This window comes from Chrysemys picta, chromosome 1 (genome assembly GCF_011386835.1).
Source record: "Chrysemys picta bellii isolate R12L10 chromosome 1, ASM1138683v2, whole genome shotgun sequence".
NCBI classification, from domain to species: Eukaryota; Metazoa; Chordata; order Testudines; family Emydidae; genus Chrysemys; species Chrysemys picta.
Window position 1 is genome coordinate 154,086,809 of NC_088791.1, and position 21,949 is coordinate 154,108,757.

At 47.9% G+C, this 21,949-nt stretch overlaps 2 protein-coding genes across 11 annotated transcripts in view; both read right to left on the minus strand.

The window, feature by feature from the left end:
• Nucleotides 1–1,270: 1,270 nt before the first annotated feature.
• On the minus strand, nt 1,271–12,106 carry ZDHHC23 (zinc finger DHHC-type palmitoyltransferase 23). Of its 2 annotated transcripts, XM_008175521.4 has the most exons (5): nt 11,960–12,106; nt 11,377–11,650; nt 9,758–10,468; nt 8,776–8,943; nt 1,271–6,155 (listed from the first exon to the last, which is right to left on the minus strand). In XM_008175521.4, exons 2-5 carry the CDS (start codon nt 11,481–11,483, stop codon nt 5,888–5,890), a joined length of 1,254 nt encoding a protein of 417 aa, XP_008173743.2. In that variant the 5' UTR covers nt 11,484–11,650; nt 11,960–12,106; the 3' UTR covers nt 1,271–5,887. The 2 variants fall into 2 exon arrangements, with proteins under 2 accessions (XP_008173743.2, XP_065429476.1); XM_065573404.1 differs by lacking the exon at nt 11,960–12,106 and having other exon boundaries at nt 11,377–11,903.
• Nucleotides 12,107–14,561: 2,455 nt separating this feature from the next.
• GRAMD1C (GRAM domain containing 1C) overlaps nt 14,562–21,949 on the minus strand; it is a 78,720-nt gene continuing 71,332 nt past the window's right edge. For all 9 annotated transcript variants that reach the window (XM_065573329.1, XM_042845552.2, XM_024111991.3 and 6 more), the window contains 4 exons: nt 21,111–21,168; nt 20,306–20,416; nt 19,128–19,233; nt 14,562–15,244 (listed from right to left, as the gene is read on the minus strand). In XM_065573329.1, the coding sequence (XP_065429401.1) occupies nt 15,167–15,244; nt 19,128–19,233; nt 20,306–20,416; nt 21,111–21,168 (353 nt within the window). In that variant the 3' untranslated portion in view covers nt 14,562–15,166. The remainder of the gene's footprint in view (nt 15,245–19,127; nt 19,234–20,305; nt 20,417–21,110; nt 21,169–21,949) is intronic.

The following is a 21,949-nucleotide window of genomic DNA, read 5'->3' on the forward strand; positions in this document are numbered from 1 at the left end:
GTGTAACAAAGCTGGAAACAAGGGCTCCTCTCTTCTCAGGCTTTTGCTTGCTTGGGTGCAAGGACTGACTGGAGAGCAGGGTGAGTTACAAAGCAGACCCTCTACCATGACAGGCAGACAGGTTCTCAGTTCTATCCTAACAAGTTAAGACTATCATTCCCTAATTTTCCCTCCCACAGCCTACTTCCCAAATGCTAAGGAATGCAAGACATGCCTGTTGCCCAAATCTTGGTTCCAGACCTGACTGTTGTCAAGTCATGTGGGCACTTATCTAGCAAAGGAAAGGAGTTGGAAGTGTGTGGATGGAGGATAGGTGAGTGTGGTGGGAGATCAGCTGGAAGCAGTAAGGTCAGATTGTGTGAGAGAACAGCAGCTGGAAGGGGGTTGGGGCATCGCTTGCGTATGGGGGAGAGGGTGGGCACTGCAGAAGGGATAAGATCTCCTTTGGAGAAAGATTAGCAGATAGGGGACATGGGCAGAGCGGAAGAGCAGAGGACCAACCTAGCCAGCTTCAATTCCTCAATCCAATTTGCAGACTCCCCTCCACTCATTGGTGCATTCCTGGCTAATGTGTGATGATAGAACAGTAGCAGCAGTGTTTGCCTGTTGGTGCACACTGGCCCCCACTGAAATCTTGCCAGTGCAGTCTCTACATACTAGGATGCATTAGAGCCGGCCCTTCCGTTCTCAGGTTACCAGCTTCCTTTTTATAGAGAGAACATTTTAATCCTCTCTCATCCGGCTGTATTCGTGCACCAGTCAGGAAGTTGCCATGTGGGAACGGTATGTTCGCCTGCTCCCCCCTCTAAGGCTGGATTCTTGGTATAGGTAAAATTGCAGTTAGTGCGATGACAAAGGCAGGGTCACATTGAGTTTCTCATCAAGATAGAGCTGCAGGCAGCTGGCAACAGGACAGTTCAGGGCTTTAAAGCTTGAATTGATGCAGAATTGAATGGTAGAAACCCATGTCCTTGAGATTATGAGGAAACACTTGAGGAAGTTCAATCCTTTTCCCTCTGAGACTAGGAATGATGGGACCAGGCAATACCAGATGTGATGATGGTGTCGTGCTATGGCTGCTTACTCACTGGGAATTGGGCCGACTCCCTCCAACATCCAAATTCTTTTCACAGCCACTAGATGGGGGTAGCTTTCAGTCACTACTGACCTGGGTAGATTTGAATAGAAATGCCAGTCTCTGTAACCCAGTACAATTGGATGGAAGCATTCAGTTCATCTGCACTGTAACATAGTATAAATTAACCAAGACCACTCTATAGATAGTTTTTATTTATTTGAACTCATAACTACACCTCTCTGCAAATGCTGGGCATGTTACAAAGTGGCCACTCCATACAATCCTTTTAATAAAGCTCACACCTACAGCATTTCACATTTATTTAGGAAAAAAATATCAAGTTAGAAACAATTCTTCTTTCAGACCCTGTATTTTTCATTTTACCATTAAAACCATTTCCCGAAAGATGTAAACTCTTGGGAAGTCAGATTCCTGATTTCAGGAAGGATCTCACCTTGTCCCTTACAGGGTTTTCACTTGACAAACATCCTTGTGGTGGAAGAAAGTCCTAGGGAGCAGATGCTTCCATTGAAAACATAGTAGAGATACAGAAAATACATCCATAATCACACACACATCCTGCTCTAATGAGGCAATATGCATTTATACAGAGAAGGAAGTCATAGAGCATGTGATTATTAAGACACTAGGCAGAATTCATTTGTCTAGAGAAGAAACTTTACAGCACATGATTTTTTTAAGACACTTGAAAGCAGTCTATTTTGAAGGGGAAAGCACCATTACAGCATGGAGTCTGAAATGTAATTGGAATCTCTGGCATTTCTTGGTCAGCAGTGACTTCAGTCATTTGGGTAAAGGTGAGAGTCAGGAAATGGTCTTAAAAAAAAAGTCACTCATCTACCAGAGCATGAATGCAAAATTGACAAGTGGCAGTTACGGCAGAGTGCCAAGTTGTCGCTCATACCATGCATCTAACTGGGCAACAGCTTTCACTAAATTCACCAAAAAGCACGCTGGTATCTGCAATTCTAGTAGTATTAGGACAGTCCTACCCCTTTAAAATTCTTCCTGGTCTGTAAAGTGAATCTCACTCAATAGCACAGAAAGTCTCTAAAAAGGATGCTACCAGAGTGGGATATAGAATCAGAATATCAGGGTTGGAAGGGACCTCATTCTAGTCCAACCCCCTGCTCAAAGCAGGACCAATCCCCAGACAGATTTTTACCCCAGTTCCCTAAATTGCCCCCTCAAGGATTGAACTCTCAACCCTGGGTTTTGCAGGCCAATGCTCAAACCACTGAGTTATCTCCCCCCACCCCTTTTTTTACATTTCAAAATGTTGAGGCAGAAAACCAGGAAAAACAATTTAAAAAATTGCTAGAGTCCCCAGTCTTTTACCAACTCTAGACATGCCTCTTCTGCTGCTCAGGAGAGCCTTTAAAGGGCCAGAATGGTAATGATTTCTTCATTGTTGTGTATGCATGACAATTTACAGACAAGTAAGTGGCTACTCCCTGCCCCAAGGAGCTTACATTTAAGCATCTGTTGGACCCAGCTGGGTGCCCACCCTGCAGCTCATCTGTCAAATGCAGCATGCTCCCCATCTATCATTACTCACATGACTATCCCTCACCAGCCTGCCTTGCTTTACTGCATCTCTATCCCTTTTTCACAGCCCCAAGACACTCTCTTCATGTCCAGTACTGTGGTGGATTTTAACATTTTGCTGCAAGTTTGCCCACCCTTAATCAATGAGACAAGGTTAAAGCAAAGAATGTGAGATAATCCACGCTCAATGGAAATGAAAAAGGGGGGCATTGCCCTTCTTGGACTTTCTGTTGCACTGAGTTTACTCAAAGGAAACTCCAAACCCAAGTAAATCTGAAGCTCATGCTGTTCTGTCCTCTTCATGGTCATACTTCCTGCTATTAGTATTTATATTGCTATAGTGCCTAGGAGCCCCAGTCATAGACCAGAACCCCATTGTGCTAGGCACTGTAGAAACACAGAGCAAAAAGTTAACATTGTGCTTTCCCCCTCCAAAGACATTCATGAGGTAATCCGCTCTGAGGAAGACTAGGACTGTAAACAAGAAGGTGGCCATTTAAGAGAGTGCATTTGCCACCAGAGTGCATTCTATGGCCACTTAGAACTTCCATGCAGTAGGAATAGAATTCAGATCCTCCTGCGGCAACAACACAGGCCTCTAACCACTTGAAGCTCTGTTTGGGCCCGACACGCAGTTGAGCAGCTCCAATTCCACCCACTAGATAGCACTGGTAAACACACACTAGTTCAGAGTTTTATTCCCACTTCACAGAGGGGTTAACTGAAGCATGGAGAGGTTAGGTGACTTGCCCAAGGTCCTGGTTCCTAGTTCTATGCTCTACACCACATGCCCTCTAGTGGCTTTTTTTGTGCCCAGAAGGCAACATTATCTCAACCTTTCCAAGTTCCCAACAGGACAGGTTTGTGAGAGGTCACTGCATGACACAGAACCCCTCCATCTAGGCTCCCCACAGCTCCTCTAAATGTATTTCTGCTACAGACACATTTGCAGTTAAGTAGCATTGAGGCAAGCTCTTGATGTGAGCATAACTCCAGTCCCCAGAGAAGTCAGATCATCATGCTCATCCCCTGGCATGATTATTGTGATCCATGTGACTGCTTTCTCATTGAAATGGGGATAATAAAGGGCCAGAGGTCTCCACATCTCTTGATTTTCTTCTTTCCTTCCCTCTGATTAGAGACAGAGGTTTCTCCCTTTTAAAGTGATCACAAAAAGGGGACTGCACCAGTCAGCAGCTCTTTCCATGTCACTGGGCTCCAAGCACAGCTGTTCCTAAGGCTCATTAATTATGCTCTGGGGCACAGAAGTTGCCACTTTAGCAAGCAACAGAACAGTGCAAAGAGGGGCATATCGACTTCAACTTGGGCATTGTATCATGAGTGGGTACGGTGATGGTGAAAGATGACAGACCAGCAGACTGGGGGCTGAATGTACAGTAAGATGGGGAGGGAAAGCTTGCCCTGCTATCTCTCCTCTTCCCCCCCCCCCTTTGGTAATACACTGTATCAACCCTCCCCTAAAGAGATGACCTCTAAGCAAGGAGAGGAGAGTTCAAGTCTCCAATCAGTCCTTGGTCTGTCTGCCACCAAGGGGGCCACTCAGTGACTGTTTTTGTGGAGTGGACACACAATAATTAGAGTGAGATTCCTCCCAGCTCGGCCTGTGCATCTCAGTCGAGATCTACAATACTCCAATGCTCTCCGAGCCCAGGGCTTATCTAGCCAGGCATATCAAATTACAGTGGTGTTTACAACACGCACAAACGGCTTGGGATAAGATCTGCCAAATGACATCAGTTGTGATTTCAGCTAAAAGTGGAACCCACCTATGTGTGGTTGAGAGGCAGGTGCACTCAGTCCACATGGGCCTCTAGCAACCCCACTGTAACCCCCACCAACAGTTTCATTTGCGAGACACAGTGGGGGAGGTAATATTTTTCATTGGATCAACTTCTGTTGGTGAAAGGCATGGTTTTGAGCTTCCACAGAGCTCTTCTTCAGGTCACATGAGCTTGAAAGCTTGTCTCTCTCACCAAAGAGAAGATGATCCAATAAGATATTACCTCACTCACCTTGTCTCTCTAATATCCTGACTATACAACACGGCAACCAACATTTTCATTCAGCAGTCTTCTGTGAGGCCAACAAACCCTCCGCTCATCCCCAGGCCTCCGAGTGGAATCTTGCCTCTCCAGTTCCTTTGAGAAACAGGTCTACCGGGGGTGGAGCACATTCTCAATGATTGCGGGAAGAGAGTGAGCCATCTCCCAGGAGTACTATTATTCCTCTCTCATCACAGGGAGGGATATCACAAGCCAGTAGCAGCAGCAGACAAGGGTCTATTTACTTCCCACCTGGGCCACTGCCCCAGAATGAGTAACAGCTACTTGGGAACTTACAGCTTCCTTACTTGGAAAATATTTACCAGCTGTGTGATGCTAGCAATTGCTAATGGAACAAAAATATTTCAAGGGAGTCAAGCTCTTGGATCAACTCAGAGAAGTAAAGGGAAGAAATCACTGGCACAGAGGCAGGACCAGTCCTCCCCCTCACACACAGATGGAATAGTCCCTTTGGGGAGGGCTAAGAGAGGACAGGACCTCAAACAGCCCTATATATGTACTGCTCACAAAGGCACTTAAGAGAAGCACTAACAGCTGATGCAGCTTTATGGATAGGATGGAATGGAAGATTGAAAAATATGCCCACAAGAGAGGAGAGGTACTAATTGGTTCTTGAAGCTACCATGAGACAAAGCCCCTTTTAAACATCTTCCCCTTGGTCCATTATAATTGCGATTCTGTCTCTTGAAATAGCTTGCTCTTGGTACACATAGTTCGCCTCATCAGCAGAAGGCATCACATCATTTGTGAAATGCTGCACATGGGTAAGAGAGGGGAGTCTGTCCTGACCCCTGCAGTGTCCAGCCGAGGCCTGAAGCCTGGCATTTGATTATCTTGGCTCTGAAATCCAGATGTGGAGTTCCCACATTCTCAAAGTCTTGTGCTGTTGTTAATCTTGCTGAATTCTGCATAATTTCTCTGTGTGGAGGCAGGTGGGGGAGGAGTGTGATTTCGTCTCCCGGTTGGTGCATATGGCTAAATTCATTCTGCACCCTACTTTTGACCTCTGGTGTACGAGAGCTATCTGTACTTTAATGCCTCTTAAGACACCAATGATGGGCCCAGCCTCCAAGTCAGTAGGGAATAGCAATGGGATCCCTGTGGAAGGAGCCATTCACTTCCACAGAACATCACTGCGATCAGTGGGAAACGGGGGTCATACAATGTCTTCAGCAGAGCGCTGAGGAGTGGGTGACCCCAGGGTCAAGAACTGGCCCCAGTTGTACAGGAAGCCCCGGTTATACTTGCCCGTGTCTACCACAATCCCGCCCAGAAGCCTGCGCCCGGTGTCCTCCCGCAGAGCCAGCCGAGCTTCCCTCTCCGTCACGTTGTAGCTGATGTTCAATAGCTGGATGAGGAGGATGTAGCCCATCCCGGCCGTTACAATGACACAGTACCACACACACGTGAATGACAGAGCAGAGCTGGCAGTGGGGAAAGAGATGGGAAGGAAGCCATTTAATGTGGGCACAGCTGCTTTAATCTGTAGCTTCGGAGATTTAGAGAGAGATTTCCCCTGGTAACAGATCTCCCTTCTGTCCCTTTCCACATCTGCTACAACAGCCCCTTTCATCAGATGATCCCAAAGGGTTTTACAGACATTAAAGCCCCACAACATCCCTAATAATGATGCTTAGCACTTACACAGCCGTATACATTTCCAATAATAATAATACCCAGCTCTTATACAGCGCTTTTCACCAGTAGAATGCCATGTGTTTTACAAAAGTCAGTATCATCTTCCTTTTACAGATGGGGAAAGTGAGGCCCAGATTAGGGACTAATCATCCTCATAATAAAACTAAGCTCTCATCTAGTGCTTTTCATCAGTAGATCTCAAAGTGCTTTACACGGGAGGGCAGTATCAATATCCCCATTGTACAAGTGGGGAAACTGAGGTCACCACCATAGCCAGGATTTTAACCCGGGTCTCCTAAGTCTCAGTCCAGTGTTCCAGCCTCTAGGTCAGCACCGTATAAACATTAATGTTTTTGTCACTGTGCCTGGGAGAGAGGCAAGCACTAAGACCTTTTTATAGCTGGACAAACTCATGCACAGAGATGTGAAGTGACACGCTCAGAGTCACACCAGCAAATCTTCTGTGAAGCTGGATAAAGGACCCAGGAAGTCTGACTCACATTCTTTTGCCCTAACCACTAGATCACACTGTTTACAATCAAACTCTAAGGGGAGCTCAACTTATACAGTCACAGGAGGTAGCAGCTGCAGTCGGGGACCCACCAGCCCTCATTCCCTGTCTATTCACTGGATCTAGACACTCAAATACTCTAGACACTAACAGCCTCCACTCTCCCACACCAGTTGCATAGGAGTAGAAGGGGGTGAGCTTTCAGGGTAGCTTATAAAAAGCGCTACACTATGACGGCCAACCTCCGCATGGCGGCAACCAATTGATGTCCTGACTGACAAACAGCTTGGACTGGTTAGGTCTCTGCTGCAGTCACAAACCCAACCTCTCCATTGCCCTCCCACCCCCTCTCCTACAACTCAACCTCTTTCCTTCCCTACATCTCTGCCACTCCCCAGCTATACCCCACCCAGTAACCCCCCAAACTCTTGGACCTGGCATTTCATCTCCCAACCTCCCTGACCACTTCCTTATATATTGAATTCCTTCTCCCCACCCCCGACCTTGTCTATTTAGACCACATCTGGGTAGGAAAATTGCATGCAGGGCCATGAACATAGGGCAGGCGGTGGGGTGCATGAGAGAGTGCGGGGTGTGGGAGGGGGTGCAGTGTGCAGAAAGGGGCTCAGGGCAAAGGGTTGGAGCACATAAGGGGTGTGAGGTGTACTAGGGGGCTCAGGGCAGGGGGTTGGGGTGCAGGAGGAGTTCAGGCTCTGGCCCAGGTTACCTTGAGCAGCTCTGGGGTGGCAGAGGCGCACAGCGGGGCTAAGGCAGACTCCCTGCCTGCACTGGTCCCGCACCGCTCCCGGAAGTGGCCGGCACCATGTCCCTGCGGCCCCGGGGGCGGGGGGGGAATGGGGGCGTGGCAGAGGGTTCCATGCACTGCCCTTGCCTGCGGGTACCTCCAGCCAATGGGAGCTGCAGGGGGCAGTGCCTGCAGGAAAGGGCAGCGCACAGAGCCCTCTGCCCCCCACTTCACCAGGGGCCACAGGAAGGTGGAGGCGGCCGCTTCTGGGAGGGTGGCACGGGGACAGGGCAGGCAGGGAGCCTGCCTTAGCCCCACAGCACCACGGGGGTGGCAATCCCACGGGCCAGATCCAAAGCTCTGACAGGCCAGATCCGGCCCACAGGCCGTAGTTTGCCCACCCCTGATTTAGACTGTAACCTCTTCAAAGCAATGGCTGTCAGCTACTGTGTAAGCCGTACAGGATCTAGTCCAAAGGGGAGCCCATCCCAATGGGGGCTTCTAGGTGCTACTGGATAATAAATAAAATAAATAAATACTGGAACCATAGGACAACACAGAGGCAGTTGGGTGGAAGGAGGGTCTGCAGAGCTGGTGAAGGGGTGGTGGGATGCAGCCAGGCAACATGAGGGCTCCTGAGCACTGGAGAGGCAGCGGAAGGGAGCAGGTGAGGGTCTTTGGAGGGAGCCAGAGAGTAAGAAGAGAAGTCTGGGGATTCAGACACCAGGGATTGGTGGAGGTTGTCAGATGAAGAAGCTACAGTTTGGAAGACTCATACACTGAGGATGAGGTGAAAGGACAGAGCAGGAGGGACAAGCACGGAGGGGTAGGATGGTCTTGTGTTTAAGGCAAAGGACTGGGACATAGGAGAACTGAGTTCCAGGCCTGGCTCTGCCACGCACTGGGACCTTGAGAAACTAACTCTGTGCCTCAGCATCCCTTGCTGTAGAATGGGGACAGCACTTCTCAGGCTCCCAGGAGTTGTGAGGATAAATTCATTGTTTGTCAGGCACAATGCAGGCCACAGGAGATGGACTGGGGCCTCCGGAACTGGAAGCAAATAAAAGGTGGGAACTGAGCTACATGATCTGACCTCTGAGGAAGGACCCAGGTCCCCACCCCTTGCCCTGTCCCCGAAAAGATTTCTCACCTGTAGTCTGCATAGGTCTCTGGACAGTAGAACAGCGCTATGAACATATTTTGGCCCCTACAGATGGTGTCCAGGGTCAGTGTAATTCCGTAAACGGAGGTGAGCAGGAAGAGTGATAGCGCAAGGATAAAGGCTCGGTGGTTCCGCTCCCCTACGCAGTTGTTAATCCTCCAAAGGAAAGAACATTTTATAAAACTTTTTTTTTTTTTAAAGTAAAGAAAAAAGTGTCTCTCTCTCCCTTGACTGGCAGAGAATTTGGCTCCAAGGTGTGTCTGTATAATACACTTACCACAGTGCACAAAAATCCACTCAAGGGCACAGGCTAGTAGTTTAGGCCAATACTGAAGGAAATGTAAAAACAGCATATTCAGATGCTGCCAGTATCAATATAGCTCTGGGAGAGCCTCCCGCATCCTGTCGATTGCCTGCTGGAAGGCTCTTAGCCTTTCCTAAAAGCCTAAGAAAGATTATGTCTCCTTGCTTGATATGGCTGCACACCACCATCCCTGGGATCTCTGGCTGCATTTACACTGGTAATTTTAGGGACTCTCCCCCTGCTGCTGTAGCACCAGTGCAGCTCCAGTCGTGGAAGCAATTGCAGGAGTGCTAGTGTATCACAACATTTATACCTCCTTAGAGCACGTTTAAACATCATGGTGGTAATAAACCTGAGCCCTTTCTTACATCACTAGCACTCCCCTCAGTGGAACTGTACTGGTTCTACAATCACAGTGGGAAATTTCCCTAAAACTGTCATTGCAGACAGACTAGGGACCCAAAGACCAAAAACTGGTCTTGAAACAGATCTCCTACACCAGAGTTGGCTAGTTATCAGGTCACCCTACTTAGGACAAATGACAGCTCTCTGTACCAAGAGGAAAGGCACCAAATCCAAGTGGCAGCCCTATTTGGTAGCATCTGGATCAAAGAGCAACAACTTCTTTAACCTTAAATAACAACCTCAGAAGTCTGTGGCACCTACCAGACACAGTGATGGTCCAGTCTCCTTACACATATGCCACACAACCGGCAATGTCCAGCCCGAGGTGGCCTAATCAGCTGACATTTGGTGCACCAGTCCTCCTTTGCTTTGTCTAGTCCCTCGGCCAGCATTCTGGAATAGCCCTTGGCATCATCGTTCTTAGCATGACAGCTGGCAATGCCAGACACAGCCGCTCCGTGAAGCCCATTGGAGCTCCCCAGGACTTTCCTGTTTGGCAAGCCATTGCTGCCTTGGCATGGTGATTTGTCATTGCTCATTTGGCTGGCAAGGTAGCCAGGGTCTCTCTTGGCTTGAGACAGGGCCACAAGCATGAGAATTAGCCCACAGGTGAGAATAACCACCTGCGTGTACCCCACATGGCCTCGCGGAACCACTTCCCGGAGAAACACATAATACATGTACCCCAGAGAGAACAGCCCCAGGCTCAAAAAGAAGAGAGTCCGTCCCTTCCTCCTGTGTGTGAGGTAGTAGTACCACAGCACCACCACAGGAAGGGATGTCAGAATAGCAAGTGCCAACAGGAAGTGCAGAGCTGCTACGTGGAGGAAGACTGGCAGCAGGACGAGTGGTGGGAGCAGGGTGATATTGATCTTTATGGCCCCCTTAAGCCAGGGAATGCGGAAGCGATCCAAAATGGTGTCTGCAATTCTCTCTAAAGTCCCCGGGGGCAAAGATTTGCACGTCAGCCACCTGTTAGGGAAAAGCACAGATTTTGCTCTCATACATGACACTTCTGTGCTGTTTGCTCCCCCCTTAGTTCAATCTCTCCTTACAATCCATCAGAACCCACAAGATTCAATCACTTCACATCAATCACATTGACTTTCACTCCCCATTTCTTTAGCCTCTTCCTGTTCTATGCCCATGTGATGTAGCCTGTAATCTTTCTGGGACAGGAGCTGTGCCTTTTTAAAGAAATCTCTAAAGTCCCATGCAAGGTTATTCTATTAATAATATTAGGCCTTTACACTCTCTAACTTCTGTGATTCCATCTACCCACTTCAACAAAATCTAGCCCTGATTCAGAAACCAGCTGAATAGCAGCTGTGAAACTGACAAGAATCAGGTCTGGGTGTCCACAGATCTCTGGCTCTGGGGCAGTCCACACTGTGGCACTTACCCTAATGCTGCAGACCCTGGAAGTCCTGGGTCTCTAGCAGCCCTGCATGCGAGCTGGCAGGAAACCAGGCAGGCAGCAACCCTGCCTGTGGTTCAGTGAAAGTTCTTTGAACCCAGTAGGTTTCCACAAAACATTTTGGGTTTGACAAATGAGAATTTTCTGCTGAAATCCTGTTTTGCCTGGAAATTCCCAGCCAGCTCTATTGCCCCAGCCTTTATCCTAACTGGGCAGAAGGCTTTTGACATTCCCGAAATGGCCAGGCACTTGTCAACTGGCACAGACAACCACTCCTATCGGACAGGGAGATGTTTAAAAGTGCCAAATGCGTAGACTGGGTTTCCAAAGCTGAGCCTGACCACACAGTGCCCCATTCTAAAGAAGCTGGCGGGGGGTGGGGGGGAGACACTCAAGATACCATGGTCATGAGCGTGGTATGAGCCCCCCTATGTGAAGGCAGATTAAAGACCAGGCTCTTTACCTTTCACAGCCCTCATCGAGGTCCTCGCAGTCACAGAAACAGGCCACTAGATGGTTCTTTTCCCCCGTCCGGTCAATGTACTCGCAGCAGCAGAGCGGCTCCTCCATCTCGGACCCTTCGACCTTTTCCCTCCTTTTCCCAGGTTTCCTGCAGCTGATTCCTCAGGCAACTGTGGCTCCCGCTTGCCCTGGCCAGCATGAGATGGAGACTCCCGCGGGGAAGGGTACAGGGACCCAGCTATCCCGGCACTGCCGAAGTTAGGAGCCGGCTCTTTCTGACACAAAAGCAAGACGTGAGTTGAAAAGGGGCTGCGGGGCCAGGCGCGGGGCTTCAGGGGCAACTCATCTGCTCCCTGGCTTAGACCAGCAGCCCCGGGGCCCCACTGCTCTGGCCAGCCCGTCGGAGGAAGAATGTGGGGTCCCAGGTGCCCCCTGAGCTCACCCAGCTGCTCAGCCCGTCCCCGCACACCCACCAGCCCTGCTCCACCCGCGCCCCAGCCCCACTCGCCATTCACCCCGCACACCCTCAGGGGAGCAGCTGTGATTGGCTACGCCCCCCGCAGGCGCTCACCCCCGTCACTCACCTCACGTGAGCGGGGCGCGCCCCGCCGCCCCTCCCGGCTGAGGGTGGGCAGCAGCAGCAACAGCGCTCGCCGCCACCTGCGCCCGCTGCTCCCTCGCCTCTGCCCTACCGCTTCCGCACAGCCTCGCCTCCCATGCAACGTCAGCCGGGACGGCCCAATGCCGACACGGGCGGGGCGGGGCCAGCCATGACGCCACGGCAGAGGCCCGCCGGCTTAAAGGGCGAGGAGGGTGGCGACAGGTGGGGGCGCAGCCTGGCACAGAACGCTGTGCAGACGCTACGTCACAGAGCCGGCCGCGCGCGTGCTCCCTGCCCCGGCCGGTACCCGGCCAGCGCCGCACGCGCGGCTGTAGCTTTGCCCGGCCAGGCTGGGGCGCTCCGCTCCTGCCGAGCGAGCCCGGGTCGGGCTGAAGGAGCCGCGAGTTCCTCTGCGAGCCAGCGCCGAGGACCCGCCCCAGACGTTGCATCGGTTTAACTAAGCGGGGTACGTGGCCCCGGTGCAACTCCGCGGGTGGACGCTACCGCTGCTGTCAACAGATGGGCCGGCGCCACTCACGCTTGCTCCGGTTTGACGTCGCTGTATCCTCGCACCGCTGCATGCCCCGCTAGTGACTTTTGAAAGGCGCAAAGGGGAAGGAGCTGCCCAACAAAATAGCAGCTGATCAGCAAGACACAGCACGTCCCTGCTGGTACCGTCTTGCCAGGGGCAGTTTGCAAAATCAAAACTGTTCAACAGAAGGCTGGACACAAAGGCTACCGGAGAATCCGACGCACCGGCAGCTGCAACAGAGAGGAGCAACTACAACTATCGTTCCTGCTCAATACACAGTGCTGGGAGGTTCTTGGTTCTATTAGACATTCATAGTGACAGTATAGTGTGAGTGGGTAGGTAATGCCTATGGCCCCAAACTCAAACCAGAGTATTTCAGTCAGTAGTAGACAAGCACCAGTCTTGCCTCCTAACGGCTAAAAACGAGCTGCCTTTACCCAAGTGCTTACAAAAAGAAAGCTTATGCTCCAATACATCTGTTAGTCTATAAGGTGCCTCAAGACTCTTTGTTGCTTTTTACAAAAAGAAAGGCAGGCTGGCCACGTGCAGGGTCAGCTTTAGGCTGATTCAGCCGATTCCGCTGAATCGGCCCTGCGCCTAAGAGGGCCCCGCAGCTGTCCACCCCACCCCAGCTCACTTCCCCCTCCTCCCCTCCCCAGATGTTCGTGGGAAGTCTGAAAACAAGCAGGGGCAGGTGGCAGCAGGTAAGCTGCGGGGGCGCAGTCCGGCCCCGGCCGAGCACCCCCAGCCCAAGCGGCTCTGGCCCGGCTTGGGCCCCAGGATGCTGGCCCCGGCCCGAGCGCGCCAGCCCAGTGCCGGCTGAGCGGCCCTGGCCCGGATCCAAGCCCCGCGATTAGGGTGACCAGACAGCAAATGTGAAAAATCGGGACAGGGGGTTGGGGTAATAGGAGCCTATATAAGAAAAAGACCCAAAAATCGGGACTGTCCCTATAAAATCGGGACATCTGGTCACCCTACCCGCGATCCCAGCTGGAGCGCGGCCCAATTGCTGGGGGCGGGGCTTGCCGCCTCTTGCTAAAGCCGGCCCTGGCCACCTGCCAATACATAAGGAGCGGCAAATAATGCCTATAATTGTCACAGACTTGGCTCATTCCAGCGAGTAGATACAGAGCAAGGCACTGAACTCACACTTTCTTTGCCACACGGTGCTATAGGTCTGCAGCACCATCTACACTACAACTGCATCAGGGACCTGGTAACAACTGTGGCCCTTTGGTTAGAACAGCTCTAGTTTGCAACACAGACAAGACCATAACTGTACTAGATAAAAATACTTATAAAATACTCAGCATCCCTTCTATACTGGAAAATAGACTGGGTCAGGGACAACTATAACCAGGTCCCCGACACAGTTCATAGTTGTAGTGTAAACAGGACACTGGTTTTTACAGGATATAGTTCTGTTTTAAAGGAACTCCAAAATACAATATACACTGGTCAGTAAATGGGTTTGTAGCACAGTTCATACTGGACAGGGAAATCGTGGCCCTTCCTCCACTACAAAACAGCCATCTTTCACATACTTGTAACCTAGCCACATTATAATATAGTTGTTTCTTGCTTGTGTGAACATAAAACCAAACCCATGACACAGTCACATCAGGAAACCACCTTTGAGGGTTAAAATACATATATAATGTGTTGTTTTGCTGTCCACAAAGACATGAAAACCATAACACAGCTGGGGTACAAGCATGTTTTTCAAGCATGATTATACATGCCAGTTTCTCTAGTGTAGAGTTGGCAATGTTGTAGCAGCAGCCATGGTTAACCCTGGTTTAGGTTTTTTAGGAAGTTGCTAACAGGGCCAATATAAGGGCCTCCTCAATTTTTGTTTTCTAATCTGGTCCTTTCCCAATGTCTATATGTCAGACCATTTGCAAAGGCTAGAGATAGCAGAGACAAGATAGCTTCCTCACTGCTGGGCATCACACCAAGGACTCAAGGAACAATTTATCCTGGAGTGCTGAAATTTCATTAGGCAAGCTGAACAGATGTGGTGGGGTAGGGTGGGAGGAATTACCACAGCCCATCAGTATGCAGAACAATTTAATAAGAGATTAAACACAGAGCTCTTTCACTGTGAGTGAAACAAAAAAATACAGTCTTAAAAAAATAAATATGGGTATTTCAAACTGCTGACTTGTTTTACAGAGTATGTTTGTCTATGAAGGAGCATATGAATACCCTGGCTATGTGAAACCACTACCTGCTGTTATTTCTTTACAGAACATCCCCTGTCCTGCCCCTGCTGTAGCTTAGTGCCAATGATTCTTCAAATCAATATAAAAGAGTTCAGATTTCATTAGATACAATCATTGCTGTGCTGAGGTTGCTCTTCTCTGTAATTTGCACATCACAGTTACACAGTACAGTACAATGTTCTCACTCATTTATACCTCTGGCTTGTTCATAAGAAAACCACATGTATGGGGGTGGTGGGGAGAGATTCTCAGAGTTACAGGACCTCAGAACTTGCCCTGTTTTATCCAGAGGTCTTTATTAGCTGCACCAGCAGCTGCTGAGCAAAAAATAGTAAAAAAGTCCTGAGACAACAGAATGTCAAAACCCCCACCCTCAAACAGACATGCAGCATCTTCATTCTCATGACATCTTGAGTTATGGGCGTTGATAATGTTAACTCTCAGTCTCATCACTCTTGGTCTTGTTCAGGTGATCAAAGCTTCTCTGAAGCATAGAAAGGGAGCTTTTCAGCTGTGGAGATACAACCCCCAGTCCCCCAAAAGGATATAAATTATGCTGCTGCAAGGATAAGATGTAAATGTTCTATTTTTACATTCAGAATAATTCCCTCCCACCCTTTCATATTAACAGTAGTTTGCACTAAATCATTTATATTACAGCTGCTAGGCAAGCACAGTACTCAGCATAGACTGTCATTTCTACGGAGTTACAGAGCTGTCCTAAGTTCTGTTACCCTGCTAGACTATGCTGCAGTAGCACTGGCTACATTGCAAGAAAGAAACCATCACATTGTCATTTTTAACATAGTTGCTGCACATGGCAAATACCGAAAGGAACACGGCAACAAGATGTGCCCTATAATAGAGGCATGATGCCTTCAGTGTGCTTTAAGGCACAAGGGTGAAGGCAGAAAACTGCCAGCACGCAGAAAGGGCACAATATTATAGCAATTTAAAGTGTACCTTGACTTGCACAGGAAAAAAGTGGAGGGTGATTTTTTTTTTTTTTTAAGATAGGAAATGTGAAATTCTCACTCAATATATTTCAATATTTAATTTTCTATGTTCTTTAAAAATACCATTTTAGCTATTTGGAATTAACTACTGTCAGAATGGTAGGAAGTTAGGAAAGAGGAGAGTCAGAGTCAGAAAGATAAGAAAAAAAATATGGGGAATCCGCTTCTACTTTATGAGATTTCCATCACTCATTGATAGAGATACTTTTGTAATTGTGCTAGAAGTGGTTAATATCAGATCAGCAGCAATTTATGGGCAGGGTACACCTGTGAACAGGGAAGAACAAAAACTACCATTGTCTCATGTGATTTTCCTTGGGAGCATGGGGAAAGGTTGATTAAGCAGCTGACGGGCAGGAGTAGCTTGGAGCTCCTCCACAGTTTCTGTACCCAAACAGACTCTTCTATCCCATTTCTATGATTTATAAATAATTAAGTTTAAAAGGTTAATAGGCTAAAAAGTAAAAAAATAAAATCAGTCAATTTTGCAATCTTTCATTTGCTAAGCCATGGCTTCTCAATCCAGCGGTCTGCACCCTCCTTGTTTTTATAGCTCGATGGAAGTGGGGCGGGTCCCCAAACTTTTTCCTGTTACAATATAGGGCCATAGTATGGAAAAGTTTGAAAACCACACAGGGCCGCCCAGAGGATTCAGGGGGCCTGGGGCAAAGTGGGGGAGCTGCGGCGCTTGTACAGACCCGGCGGCCGTCCGGGTCTTCGGCGGCATTTCAGCAGCAGGGGGCCCTTCAGTCACTCCGTGTTTTCGGGAGCACTGAAGGGCCCCCTGCTGCCGAAGACCCGGACTGCTGCCGGGCCAGGGCTCGCGGGGTCCCTGTGGGGCCCGAGGCAAATTGCCCCACTTGTCCCTCCCCCGAGCGGCCCTGAAACCACAGCATTAAGCAACTGGAGGAGCCTGGAAAGGAGGAAGGACGAAAGGAATGATCCCACAAATATCTGCTCTCCCTCAAACACCCTCTAACAGATATTTTAAAAATGTGGAGTTTTTAATATAAATACTGAAATGGAGACAGAGCCAAATATCTGCACACTGATGCCACTGCAGGTGAAGCCAGCTCATCTTCACCTGTTGCCATCTTACATACACATAGAGCAAGAGGGATGACCAAATAAAAGCCTTTGGCACCCTGCACAAAAAAAATCCTCAGAGGAAATTGAGCAATTGCCCAGTGCTCTCAGAAATAAGAGAATGGAGCCATTCAAAAGCAATCTTATCTTAACTTTTCCTGGGTTCACAAATGCGCCAAAGCCACCTCATAACCAACATCAAAGGTATTTGATAGATGTAAAAGGATCAGCATGGACACTTGCTCTTTGTCCATTGCAAAGGGGAGATCACAGAATAGTAGAAACGTAAGACTGGAAGGGACCTTGAGAAATCATCAAGTCCATTCCCCTGCTCTGAGCTAAGACCAGATAAACCTAGACCACATCACTGACAGATGGTGTTCCAACCTGTTCTTAAAACCTCCAATGATGGGGATTCCACAACCTCCCTTGGAAGCCTACTATAGAGCTTAACTACCCTTTATAGTTTGAAAGCTTTCCCTAATATCTAACCAAAATTTCCCTTGCTGCAGGTTAGGTCCATTACTTCTTGCCCAACCTTCAGTGGATATGGAGAACAACTGATTCCTGTCCTCTTTATAATAGCCCATAGCATATTTGAAGACTGTTATAAGGTCCCCCCTTTGGGTTTCTTTTTTCAAGACTAAAACAAAACAAAAAACTAAGCATATTTAACCTTTCCTAGTAGATCATGTGTTCTAAACTTTTTATCATTTTTGTTGCTTCCTCTGGACTCCACATCTTTCTTAAAGTGTGGCACCCAGAATTGGACAGAGTACTCCAGCTGAGGCCTCACCAGTAGAGCAGAACAATTACCTCCTGTGTTTTACACACAACTCCTGTTTCTACACCTCAGAATTATATTAGCCTTTTTCACAACTGTATCTGAGGTCCTGTCCACACTGTAGCTTGTAACAGTGTTTGAAACCATTCCCAAACAAGCTTACAGCCAACAGCCTCGTTTATGATAATCTACCAGCAAGACCAATGCAGTCTCTCTACTATATTCAAGCTTAAAATGAAACTGACAATGGTCAAGGAAATCTGTGGTCTCCAGATAACACCAGAGCTGCCTCACCACAACTTTCACCAAAACAAGGGAGCAAAGTTAGAAACAAAGATGTCATTGGAAAGGATTATCCAGATCAAGAGGGGGGTTCTTAAGTGTCGGTCTAAATCACCAGTTTGTGAGATGCTGGTGCCTTTCCTGCCTGATGGTCTCCCACCAACAAGTGGACCAAATATTCTTCCACTAGGATTTGTAGTTCAACGCCCCTGTGGCATCCTAGAACTTCACTGAGCAAGACAGGCTGAGTTTCAGCCTGAGAAGACTTCTTGTTTGTCTCCACTCCTGCATTGATTGCTCTCGGAAAGGCAGCCAATCCAATCTGAATCCAATTATCTTGAGGTAGCCAGATAACCCCTCACAACATGACATTTTCCACTGTGTATCCAAGTCCACTCTTCTTACAAACAACTTTCATTTGGAAACAACTTGAAATCCAGTGGCTGTATGATGCTTCCTGCCAGGACTTTATCGCTAGGCCATACTAGGATAGAAGCAAACTCAAATCTACCTGCCTACGTTCCCTTTTTAAGCATTTTAGTATGATATGCCTCAAGCTCCTGGATTCCCGGAGTTATCTATGCTGGCAGATATGATTTCTGCCTTAGCTCAGGGTGATCCAAGGAAGCAGAACTATACATTATGGGAGAAAAAAAATTTAAAGGAAAATTTAGACAATGAAATTTTGCCATTTGTTAGATCTACCAGGCTGTGGAACAGTCTCCTAAGAATAGCGTTGAAGCCCAGTCATAGGAAGCTGAACTAAGCAAACCAATGGGGCACGTTCTCTAGGGAAGAATCCACCACTGGCAGGAGGAGGGACTAAATTATTTAATAGGTGTGCTCTGCTTCCAATTTTTATGATTCTTCAAAGTGCAATGAATATATCAAGTCAATGTTTTTTTTTCTATTTCTTCTTCTGCTTGGCCAGTGCTCTAGGCAAACAGAAATACAGAGTGCTCAGGAAACAGGCAATGTGTATAGAAAGACAAATGAAGCCCGGCAAAAGAAAAGGGGCAAGGCCTGAAAAGGTTGCCACTTTCTTTACACACCCTGCTGCAGCTTTATTCTTCCTGAAGACAGGCAGCCACAGACCGGCTCATTTATTTCACAGAGCAAGACACTTTTTAAAGGGGATTTTAAAACTTTTGAAAAATGACCTCTATGTTTTGTTTCCTCACTGCTACCTCAGAAGCAACAAAAGCATGTGTGGGGAGGAAGCCTACCTGTTCAAGCATTGCAATAGAGTCTTGCAGCACTCCCTTCACCTGCTGAACCTGTTCCTTGTCACGCTGAGGGATATCCTCTCTGGACACCATGTCTGGGGCTAAGCTGAAAAGGGAACATGATGAGAAACATCAATACCATGGAATAAATAGCTGTACATCCATACCCAGCAAGCACTGGTCTCTACCTGCACTCATCAGCACTTTTCAAGCCAGGACCACATTAAAACTGTGTACAGTTACATTTGAAACCATGTTACCTCTTTCTTAGAGATGTTGCCTTAGTGCAATTGTATACACCGGACACTAAGAGGGAACATGCATGTAATTAAACTGAATTCCTCAGGCTTCTAAACAGGAGTAAATTCCTCCATATGAAGTTGAAGTGATCTAGTTCTTCTACCAATCTTATATTGCAAAGGTCTGTCCTAGCACAAAATTAGCAGGATTGTCATTCTCTGTCCCTGCTAAAGATTAGGTTAGATTTTGAAACTCTGTCTTTCACTGCTATGTCCAACAGAGGTGAAGCAAGACCGGTGTCAAGGTCTGCATTAAACAAATGGAAGAGGGGTAGCCAAAGGCATCATAAAGTCATGAACATATCAGCCCTCCCAATAAAATCCTTTAAATATAGAGATACCAGTTCCCAAATTGTCTCCTCCAAGTCAGATACACAAACCTGGTTCTTGAGAATCTTACGTCCGTTTGCAAACATTGTAATGCATTTAATTGGATAACATGTGAACAGTGTTTGAAGATGTAAAGCACAACAGAACTGCTAAGTGTTAAATTACATCACACTCCAAAACTGGTCACTTCATCCTTTTAAAAAGTGAGCGGGACATGAACTTTGAGACATTTGTACCTTGCAGGGATCAGCAGAAAGGAGGAGGCTGTAATTAAGTGTAGATCTCCATGAGACAAGATGGAGAAATACAGCAGGGTAGACTGTGCAGAAAGGGGCAGGCTAATCCTAAAATGTCTTGGAGAGGGAGAAAGCCAGTGGTGCAATGTGAAGCCATTTCCTGGACAGCAGTGTCAACTGTAAAATGGCTACAGGTCACAAAAGTATTTAAAGATTTGCCTCCTGAAATTTGCTTGTTATGAGTCCAGTCCAAGTTATCAGGTTCTTATATCTGGATGAAGATGAGGAAGAATTCAGTCAGAAATTCACTCACTTTAAAGACTTCTCATCCTGAAGGTGGACCCGGTAAAATGACTGAGCTGCACGCTCTATCTTTGACAGTTTAAGGAAGAGAGTCACATTCAGCAAAACCAAGAGCAGCAAACTGTATAAAGAAAATCAGACTGGTTTAATCATTGCTTATCATTTTGCTTCTGCAGCATTACTAGGGCCATGATGGCCAGAATGAGTAATGTTCTATCCTCTCTGAACAAACCCTCAGGAAAGAACCTGAGAAAGCAACATGCGGGAATTTGAAGTATCAAGAGTATCTGAGTGGGATATATTAGGCTGTGAAATAGTCTTTCAAAGAAAGTGGTGGAAGTCTCATCCTTTGACATTTTTAAAACTAGAGTGGATGAATACTAGAAAATGTAGCGTACGAACAATCATGAACTAGCAGCAGCAGCAGACTAGTTCAACCGCTCAGCTTTTTCATTCTACATACCACGCAGTAATTGAGCTCCTCCCGTGGAGTCTTCCACCCATTCCCCTGGCTGCTGGGATCGCAGGGACCACCCTGATCCCTTGCCCCTAAGGCCAGCCCTGATTAGGACCCCACTGTGCTAGTGCCATGTAAACACAAAGAAAGAGAGAGTCCCCTTACAATCTAAGAATGATGAGCAACAAAGGGTTTTACTCTGAAGACTACTAAAGACGACTCCACTAGTGGCCCATATACCATAGGCTTGAGAAGCACTGGACTGCATGAATAGTCTTTTCCTGCTTCCATATAGGTGTAAATAAGATTAGCTCTCAGACATCAGTCAAATTGTGGTTTAACATCAGTGAGTACTTACAAGATGCTCATTACCACAATGATGGCTGTGGTCTTTCTTGCAGCATCCCTTTTCCTTCCTGTAGGGCATGGAAAAGATCAGGTTAGAAATGCTCAGCATTAATTCTCCTAAATAGGAGTCTACAATGCACAACAAGAGGTGGATTAGATGGCAGCCCCAATGGACAGACACACCAGCTGTGTGCAGTTTGGGATGCCCATTTATGCACATAACAGAAACTATTTCTCTATCCATCCCAATGGAGGAATCAGCTGGAGAATCAAGTTTACATGTCCATCTCTTATGCTAATGCAAAGCAGTGCTGTGAAGTATGTTCCTGAGTTAGGCCTGTTCTACACTTAAAACTTAGATTGACCAGGGGTGTGAAAAATTCATGCCCCTCAGAAACATAGTTACGCTATACTAAACCTTGGTGCAGACACTGCTAGGTCGGCACAAGAATTTTTCCATCGACCTAGCTACTGCCTCTTGAGTGGGTGGATTTACTAGAATGACAGAAAAACCCCTTCTGTAACTGTAGCAAGTATCTACTCTACAGCAGCACAGCTGCAGCTCGGCTGTGTAGACATACCCTTAGACCAGTGGTTCCCAAAGTGGGGTTCGCAGAACGTTTCAGGGGGTTCGCAAGAAAAAATTCATTAATGGCGGCCAGAGGACTCTGCTGGGACCCAGTTGCAGGGCAGACAGCCGAGCCCCAGGGAGAGCGGGGCCGGGCAGTTTGAGCTGGCAGCCCAAGCCCCTCCCCTGTCAGCCAGGGAGCCAGCAGCCCGAGCCCACCCCGTCAGCGGTGGAGCCAGCAGCCCGAGCCTCGGGGAGAGCGGGCAGTTTGAGCCGGCAGC

Coding starts and splice junctions, on each gene's coding strand:
- ZDHHC23 (XM_008175521.4), bottom strand. CDS start 11,483: ATGGAGGAGCCGCTCTGCTGCTGCGAGTACATTGACCGGACGGGGGAA. Junction 8,944..9,757: donor CTGGACCATCACTGTGTCTG/GTAGGTGCCACA, acceptor TTTCCTTTGGAG/GATTAACAACTGCGTAGGGG. Junction 6,156..8,775: donor GAGACCTATGCAGACTACAG/GTGAGAAATCTT, acceptor CCCCACTGCCAG/CTCTGCTCTGTCATTCACGT.